Raw genomic sequence first — 9292 nt, 5'->3', positions numbered from 1 at the left:
CCCTGCTCCCTGCAGCCGTTTGCCACCAGCTCCTTCCCAAAAAGCATACGCCAGAGAACAGAACTGCTCCAGGCAGTAGGCACACGTCTGGGCATTGAAGAGCCAATCTGGTTATAGCCGCGGCAGGCAAGCAGTGATGTGCAAGCCAACTAAGGCAGGCGTACCCAAGCAGTGTCAGCCTTCCGGCACAAAGCCCAGTGAAACGCAGACGCAGCACAGGCCATCCTGGCTACGTCAGCCACAGCAACAGCCTCTGGCAGGCTTCCTGTCCTTGCTGTCTATGAGTTACGTTGCTGTTCTGGGCCAACACCGACAAGGGCAGTTGTGGCCCCTGGTACGTGTGGCCAAGGACACACAATTTTTGGCTCTAGCCAGAGAAGGATGCTCCTGCTCTCAGCCCCACATGCCATTCTCCATGGCTTTGGTAAATCCTGTGTCAGCCTCATCTCATCAGTCGACCTTCTAGAGCTGTATGGTGGAGCCTTGCTCCCATGCTGGACTGCAGGGCAGTCATGGGAGGAAAGCAGGAGCCAGTCCCGTGCATTGCATTTGCTGAGCAGGGCTAGGTCCATGCAGGCTAGAGAGCATTGGCTTGAAGAATGACAGTTTCAAAGCTCATGATAGGTGCGGGGGCTTCCCTCTGCCATTCTCTGGAACAGCCTTTCTCCCAGCTGGTGATTCTAACGAGCCAGAGGTAGTCTGCATTGTTATCTTTGCAGACGAGAGGACCACCGCTGTCGCCCTGCAGCGGAGGAGAGAGGACAAAGGTGTTGTTGGGTGGCCTCCGTCAGCACTACGGCTGGCTCCTTCTCTCTCACAGCACCTGCCAGAGCTGTGCTCTGCGGCACAGAAAGGCCCCGCTCAGGTGCCGGGGCCTACAGGAGCTTGTGTGGGAGGGGGTGGTGGGCCTGTAAGGTAGGGCTCGCTCTCCTCTCTGCACAGCGATCCTTCATGTGTGGAACGCACATGCTCCAGGCTTGGGATGTGGAGCTGCGTGCTGCCAAGAGCACTGGATGGGCTTTGTGGGCAGAGTCGCAGGCCTCTGGGGCAAGGGGGGCACTGGGCAAGGAGCTGCAGGTGGGGAAGGGGAGGTGAGCCCCAGCAGCGGTGGGGACCCAGCGGTGGGAGGGTGACTTGCCAGGCAAAGCACGCGCTGGGGTATGTGCAGGGTGGTTGCGAGAGGGCTGCCTGTGCTGCTGGGGCTTGACTCGTAGCACGCTCCTACCTGGCAGGTGTCGATGCCACCCTGCGCGTAGCCAGCACACAGGTTGTGGGTGTGGATGGCCCCTCTGTACCACCCGCTGCTGTTACAGAGGTTGACATCAATGAGGCAGACCTTGGCCTCCTGCAGGACATCAGTTGATCCTCCAGCTGCGAGCACAGAGAGGAATTAACACCAGGCAGCTCGTTGCCATTTCTCCTCCCCTGTCTGGGTGAAGCCCTTCCCTAGGGCTTGGCTTTGCACCTTGAAGGCACTGTACCGGTGGTCCCCTTGTGCCTCCCTTTGGGGAATGGCTCAGGCCCATCTCTCTAGAGGCATGCGTCCCCGCAGCCTGACTCTGGCTTTCGCCTCTGCTCTCAGGAAGCCCAACCCGTCTCCCCTGCGTGCCAAGCTTGCGCTCAGGACACGAGTACTTTTTGGGAACTCACATCTTGCAGTCGTGGAACCCCAGCCGCTGGCGTAGCAGGCTGTCAGCTCTGACACTCTCAGCGAGGCGTCGGGCACACAGGCAAGCTGGATGGAGTAGCTGCACTGCACAGGCTGGTCCAGTTCCAGCAGGGCGATGTCGTTCCTCTGCGTGATGTTACTGTAGTGCTCGTGAACCAGTAGCCGCTTGATAGTGCGCACTTGGGCCTCAGGGCCCAGCTGAGGCAACCGGGTGGCCCGATCACCACGTGCCACATGGTGATGTGCCTGGAAGGCAGAGGGAGAGAGGGGTCAGAGGGAGCGGAGCCATGTGCTGCAGCAGCCCTGCAGTTCCCTGCCTTCTGCTTCATAATGGAAAGGGGAAAGCAGCGCTTCGGAGGGCGTGACTGCCATAAAGGGCTCCTATAAAAAAAAATGGTGAACCACTGCAAACAAGCCCAAGGGTGAATAGCTCCGAAAGCCCACCAGCATGGAGCGCTCCCAAAATAATACCAAACACTGCAGAAATCCCCCCCACACAAAAAAAAGAATGGTACAGGATTCCCCCAAAAAGGTAATGGTGACAAGCTCCCAAAAGCCACAATGGTGAGGCATTCCTGCGGGGATGCACTCCAGAAATGCTAGCAAAACCATAAAGAGCTCCCAAAAAGCAAGATCGTGAAGCCCTCCAGCAAGCCCCAGGGTGCTAATTTCCAAAAAAGTACCAGGCTGCAGAGCTCCAAACAAGGCCCAGGATGCCGGACTCCCGAAAATACCAAACACACACTGCAAAACCTCCCCCCAAAAAAACCCCAAGTGGTGCAGGGACGCCTTCCAAAACACCACCAAACGGTGCAGGACTCCCCCCAAAAAACACCCAACAGTGCAGGACTCCCGCAAAAAAACACCTAACGGTGCAAAATTGGGTAAATTTGGGTAACCCTAAATGATGCAGGACTCCCTGAAAAGAACCCCAAATGTTGCAGGAGTCCCTCCCAAAAAATCCAAATGGTGCAAGAGTCGCCAGAAAAAAAAAGCCCTAAACGGTTTGCACTCCTCCGGGGCAGCACAGTGAAGCACTCCAAGGATCCTGGGTTTTGTAATATTCCAGAAAATAGCAAAGCCATAAAGGGCTCCAAACAACAGAATGGTGAAGCCCTCCAACAAGCCCCAGGGTGCTGAGTTCCAAGTAAGTACCAGGCTGCAGAGCTTCTAAAAAGCCCCAGGGTGCAGTAGTCCTAAAAAAAACAACAAACACTGCAGAATCTCTCCCCAAAAAAACTCCAAACAGTGCAGTACTCCTTCCAAAACTACACCAAACACTGCATGATTCCCCAAAGAAACACCCAACGGTGCAGGACTCCCCCCTAAAAAAACACCCAAAGGTGCAGGACTCCCCCCCAAAAAATTAGTGGTGAACGGCTCCCAAAAATCCAAATGGTGATGCACTCCCCCGGAGCAGTGGCGTGAAGGCCTCAAAAAAATCCCGTGTTTTGTAATATTCCAAAGAATAGCAAAACCATGAAGGCCTCCAAAACACAAAATGGTGAAGCCCTCCAAACAAGCCCCAGGGTGCAGAGCTCAAAAAAAGTGCCGGGTTGGAGACTCCCAAAAAACCCAAATGATGCAGGACTCCCCAGAAAAACACGCAAATGGTGCAGGAGTCCCCCCCAAAAAAACCCTACATGGTGCAAGACTTACCAGGAAAACAAAAAATAAACGGTTTGCCCTCCTCTGGGGTGGAACAGTGAAGCACTCCAAGAATCCCCCGGTTTGTAATATTCCCCAAAATAGCAAAGCCATAAAGGGCTCCAAAAAACAAAATGGTGAACCACTGAAAACATGCCTGTCACGTTAAAAGGACTGAGCAATTTGGCAGAAAATAAACCCCCGTGCGTTCCAGCTTGTCCTCAGATATCAGAGGGGCTGGGGGCGGCTAGGCTTAGATTCTGAGTGATGCCCATTTCCTGTATTACAAGTCCGATCGTGTTCTATATAAACATATATATATACACACACACACTCATATATAGATAGATAGATAGAATCTCAACGATTACGGATGCACTTGTAACTCCATACGCTTTCAGTCTAGCCACGTTGCATGAACTAGCACGGCCACCCTTAAGGAATTTAACTGCGTTCAATGAGAACTCTTACGGCTAGGTTAACAAATAGTGTAGTTTATTGAAGTGACAGATACACAAGTTCTTTTGGATTGCCGGTGATAGAACTACTGCCCACAAAGGTGGTACAAATAGTATGAATATGAGTAATACAGCCTGGCTACAAGCGCGCTAGATCACAAAACAACTCTATCAATCTCCCGGGGAAACACGTGGGATAGCCAAGTGTTAATATGAGAATTATAGCCGGCTACAAGCGCATTAAATCACAAAACAACTCTACAGAGGTTGCCAAATCTCCTGGGGGGGTACACTTGGTATAGCCAAGTGTCCAAATCTTACTCAAAGGCATCCCTCTGGGGGGGGAAGAGAGGTTCAGCCCGTCGACTGATCCCAGATGTTAGAGCAGGTCTGCGATGGTATCTTCCCTAACATACCTCCTCTCTTAAGCTTTTATACTATTCTTACTTTACAGGTGGAGCTTGAGTGACTCTAGTCATATTTGTCTTTGTTGTAATTGGTGTAAAAGTTTCTCGCTTTGCTTTTAAAGGTAGAGACCAAGAAAAATTCAGAGCGCAGGCTCAGTGAGGGGTGGTCGCACCTTGGAGGTGGGTAGCTTTGGGATGGAGGTGTGTTTTTTAGTATTACAATGAGATTATAATGAGTATTTTGTCAAAAGGTGAGAGACTGTCGGCCCATTCCCAGGCACTCCGCTACACACCATTACACGCACTAAATAGGTTATTGTATCTTTGTACAATAGCATTGTCTTTGACCAGGTACCTATCCTAGTTATCAGGGTGAGTCTCCATCTCGTTGTTCCATAGCACCTTCCAGTTCCTGTCTTATCACAGAGCCGGGCCGCGCTGTCTCTACTGTGCTCCACCCTCTGTACAGTTTCTCTTAGAGTCAGCACACCAAGCTCCCCTGGCATTGCCAACACCTAAGGTTGCCTAGGGAACTTCTGCGGGATGGAACTCTTGCATGACCACCACACTCCACCCCAAAAGTTTCTTCAGTGCTGTACCTTTCCTAAAAATGCAAATATAGATTTAATTTCTAAGTCACCTCCAGCAATAATTCCACAATGCCCAAGGGTGAAGAGCTCCGAAAACCCACCCGGGTGGAGTGCTCCCAAAACAATACCAAACACTGCAGGAGTCCCACCAAAAAAAAGATGCAGGAATCCCCCAAAAAGGTAACGGTGACCAGCTCCCAAAACCCAAAATGGTGAGGCACTCCTGCGGGGCAGCAGGCTGAGGCACTCCAGAAATCCCGGCTTTTGTAATGTTCCAAAAACCAGCAAAGCCCTAAAGGGCTCCAGAAAACAAAACAGTGAACCCTTCAAACAAGCCCCATGGTGCAGGGTCCCAAAAAAGTACCAGGTTGGAGAGCTTCAAAACAGACCCAGGGTGCAGGACTCCACAAAATACACCAAACAGTTCAGAAACTGCCCCCAAAGGGTGCAGGAGTCCCCCAGAAAAACACCAAACGCTGCAGGACTCCCCCAGAAAGGTAAGTGAATGATTCCCAAAAAACAAATCGTGAGGCACTCCTGCCGGGTGGCGCGGTGAGGCACTCCAAACATCCCGGGTTTTGTAATATTCCAAAACATAGCAAAACCATAGAAGGCTCCAAAACCCAAAATGGTAAAGTCCTCCAAACAAGCCTCAGGGGGCAGAGCTCCAAAAAGGACCGGCTTGGAGAGCTCCAAAAAAGCCCCAGGTTGCAGGACTCCCAAAAAACCCACCAAACTGTGCAGAATTTCCCCCAAAATAACCTTAAAATGGTACACTACTCCCTCCAAAAGAACACCAAACGCTGCAAGACTCCTCCAGAAAATACTAACTGGGAATGGCTCTGAAAAACCAAACGGTGAGGCACTCCTCCAGGGCCGCGTTGTGAAGGCCTTCAGAAATCTTGGGTTTTGCAATATTCCGAAAAATACCAAAACCGCAAAAGGCCGCCAAAAAACAAAACTGTGAAGCACTCCAAACAAGCCCCAGGGTGCAGAGCCCCCAGACACACAGAGGGTGCAGGACTCCCCAAAAGAATACCAAATGGTGAACAGCTCCCAAAACACCAAATGGGGATGCACTCCTCCGGGGCAGCGCAGGGAGGTGAAGCACTCCAAAAATCCCGGGTTTGGTAAAATTTCAAAAAATAGCAGAACTGTGAAGGGCTCCCCCCGCAAAAAAAATAAAATACTGAAGCACTTGAAAAAAGCCCCAGTGTGCAGGGCTCCCCCCAAAAAAAACGCAAATTGTGAAGGACTCCAAAAAGCCCCAAACTGTGAAGGACACCCAAAAAAACAAATGGTGATGCAGTCCTCCAGGACGGCGCGGTGAAGCACTCCAAAAAATGCCAGGTCTCGTCCTATTCCATATAATAGCAAAACTGTAAAGGGTTCCCAAAATACAAAATGGTGAAGCCCTCTAAACAAGCCACAGGGTGCAGAGCTCCAAAAAACCACCGGGTTGGACTGCTCCCAAAAAGCCCCAGGGTGGAGAGCTCCAAACACCACTACGAGGGAGGACCCTGAAAAAGCCCGCGATGGAGCACTCTTAAAAAGCACCGGGGTTAAGCGCTCCAAAATATCCAACTGGTGAAGCAAACCAAAAAAGCCCCGCAAAGAGGGCTCCCAAAAAGCCAAACAGTGACAGACTCCCAGAAAAAACAAATGGTGAAGCACTCCTCTGGGGTGGCGCGGTGATGCACTCCAGAAATGCCGGGTCCTGTAGCATTCCAGAAAATAGTGAAACCATAAAGGGCTTCCAAAAAAACAAAATGGTGAAGCATTCCAAAAAAGCCACGGGGTGCAGAGCTCCAAAACACCCAAGTGATGGAGCGCTCCCAAAAAGCCCCATGGTGAAGCGCTCCCAAAAAGCCCCCGACAGAAAGCTCCAAAAAAGCCACACAGTGCAGGACTGCGAGAAAAGCCCCACGGTGCAGTAAAGCACTCCTCCAGAGCCATATGGTGATGTGCTCCTCACACGATTCAAAACTAGTGTGGGCAACCCTAGAAAACAGCAGTGGAATAGGTATTTTTATTCCCTTTCGGAAACTCCTAGCCAACAACTCTACAATGTTCCTGCCAATCTCCTAAAGACAGTCATTCCTAGCAAGTCCTCTCAAAGTCCTTGAATGCATCCCAATTCTTCATCTCCTAGGGGTTCCTGGGAAATTCCTCATTTCTCCCTCCTTTTGCTGTGCCAGAGAGCCACGCTACACATTTCCACAACGGAAAGGCTGCCTGCGCAGAGCCAGACTGCACCTGATGGGGACACAAATGCCACACCTCTTCCCAGACCCCTGCTATTTATTGCACAGGGATTAGCCCATTCTGTGGCCAACTGCTCTTCATGCTTCCTAGAGAGCTTTCACCCTTCACAGGTGGCACCCCCACAGGGGCACAACCCACTTCTCTGCCTTTGAGGAAACCCGCAACCCACAGGCGGCCCTTTCTCGCTGAGATACAAGGTGGCCCCCAAAACATTCCCCTCAGCCCCTTCAAATGACCACCTGCAGAGCTCCCAGTTCACCTGGGAGACACCTCTCTGCTCCTCTGGTCACTCTCACCTCGCCCTCGCTGTTCACCTGCTCAGCCGAGCTCCCCAGGCTGAAGCTAGAAGACATGCAGACAGCAGAGCCTCCGCGGATGGACAAAAGGGTTTGGACTATGTCCCTGCTTTCCATCTATAGCTTGACTAGAACTTGACAGTATGTTACCTGCCTACACTCAGAAGAGTCTGGCTGAGGGTTTTGCATCTGTGAACGGGGCATAAACAAGACAGGATGTGTTTTACAGGGAAACAAAAGAGCCTCACCTTGCTTAGCTGAAGCTTGCTTCATTTCGTTTACATTGTCTGTACATTGCATATATTCTACGTACAGAACAAGTCCTGCATTGCCCAAGCGAGGCAACTTCTGCCTGGATGTAAAATACACACAGCTAGGACACCATCTAGGTAACTTCATACGCATAGAATACACACAGAAAACATGCAGCAAGTATAAACAGAATATATACGGAGAGACACAGAGAGATACATCCAAATACATGTCTTTCGTCAACATAGATACCCACCCCCCCACCCCTGCCTGGTCTATACAGAACATCCACAGACATGATACAGTATCTGCAGGTAGAGAAGCCTCAGCTGACCTCATCTCACTGAGGCTTTTTTCCTCTCTCTATTCAGAAGACAGAGTATCTACACAGAAAAAAGTATACAGACACAGGAAGCACAACCATGTTTTTCTCTCCGTAGATGCACTCTCTCCACAGAACACACACATAGAACGTGTGGAATAGACGTACAGTGTGTCAGTTGCATACGGACTGCACAAAGCAGACAGACAGGTGAGGGGAAGCTACGCTTTATGTCCAGTATGAATGTTGATGTCTTTATGTGGAGTCAATACTGTCTCTACATGGAACACAGCCATTTTCAAGGCCAACGGAGGAAGGGCATTTCTCTCTGTGTGTGGAGCGTATGCTGTCCTGACTTGGAACACATGCACATGGATACACATACTTTATGCATACATGGAATATACGCACACAAGGTGATGAGAGGCTTTTCTGTCCGCACAGAGACCATATGGGCTAACTGTAATACACGTACATAGAAAAGCAGTGCCTCACCTACCTCGACATCGAATACCAACCATCTGCGTACACGCAACATACCTGCAACAAGGGGAAGCTCTTCTGTTGCTATACAGACTACATACTGTCTTCCTCACCACTACGCACGGACAGGCAAAGCCAGGCTTGCTTGCTCAGTATGCAGTGTCTATCAGGCTATACTCTGCCTATCAGAAAAGAAACAGGGAGGCTTTTCTCTCCAGATACAGACTGCATTTTGTCTGTAGATAGACTGTATGCAGGCAAAGCATGTCTAGTCATAGACTAGATACTGCCAAGGCAGGGCTTTTTGGTCTGCTTATACAGTGTGCGCTGGCTGTATAGAGGACAGAAACCAACAGAAGGGTGAGGTGGGGCAATAGCTTTCTCTCACCAGACAGACTGTAAAAATGGCTGTACGGAGAATACACATGGAGAGCACCGCACTCCACTGCCCTGTCAGGACACAGACCGTATGCCGGTTACGGAGCAGAGACGGGCCAGGTGAGGCAGGGCTTGCCCACCCACCCGCATAGGAAATCTGGGGAGGCTGGGGGTGCAGGGGGAGCGTCTCTGTACATCAGGCACGCTCTGCCTACAGAAGCACACAAACAGGGGAGGTGAGGCTTTTCTCTTTGCAGAGCAAACACTCGGTGCACACCGGTAGTAAGTACGGGGCACTCTGCCTGTATGGGGAATAGAGGCTGTTTATGGAGTAGAGACATCTCTGTACTTAGAACATGCACTGCTCATCTGCACAACAGACCCAGAGAGGCAGGGGAAGGTGGGGGGCTCCTGCCCCTACACAGGTGATGCCCTCTTTGTAGAGCACAGGCAGAAGGGTGAGGCAAGGCAAGGCTGCAAGAGGGCTGTCAGTTATCAGAGCCCTCCTCTTGCAGCTAGGGAGAG

The 9292-nt window shown here is 51.0% G+C and overlaps 1 protein-coding gene across 1 annotated transcript; it reads right to left on the bottom strand.

Annotated features, from left to right (window-relative positions):
• Nucleotides 1-577: 577 nt before the first annotated feature.
• LOC132321718 (acrosin-like) lies at nucleotides 578-8427 on the bottom strand. Its single transcript, XM_059835162.1, has 4 exons — nucleotides 8406-8427; nucleotides 1651-1905; nucleotides 979-1371; nucleotides 578-711 (listed from the first exon to the last, which is right to left on the bottom strand). Exons 1-4 carry the CDS (start codon nucleotides 8425-8427, stop codon nucleotides 578-580), a joined length of 804 nt encoding a protein of 267 aa, XP_059691145.1.
• Nucleotides 8428-9292: the final 865 nt, after the last annotated feature.

This window comes from Gavia stellata, unplaced genomic scaffold, assembly GCF_030936135.1.
Source record: "Gavia stellata isolate bGavSte3 unplaced genomic scaffold, bGavSte3.hap2 HAP2_SCAFFOLD_44, whole genome shotgun sequence".
Taxonomy (NCBI): Eukaryota; Metazoa; Chordata; class Aves; order Gaviiformes; family Gaviidae; genus Gavia; species Gavia stellata.
The sequence above is the reverse complement of the archived record's forward strand: the minus strand, read 5'-3'. Positions and strand labels throughout refer to the sequence as shown.

Excerpts from the sequence above, each read along its gene's own strand:
- LOC132321718 (XM_059835162.1), bottom strand. The coding sequence starts at position 8,427 with ATGGTTGGTATTCGATGTCGAG. Across the intron at positions 1,372-1,650 it reads GGGTTCCACGACTGCAAGAT|CTGGAGGATCAACTGATGTC; the intron begins GTGAGTTCCCAA and ends CTGTGCTCGCAG. Across the intron at positions 712-978 it reads GCACGCAGCTCCACATCCCA|ATAACAATGCAGACTACCTC; the intron begins AGCCTGGAGCAT and ends TCGTCTGCAAAG.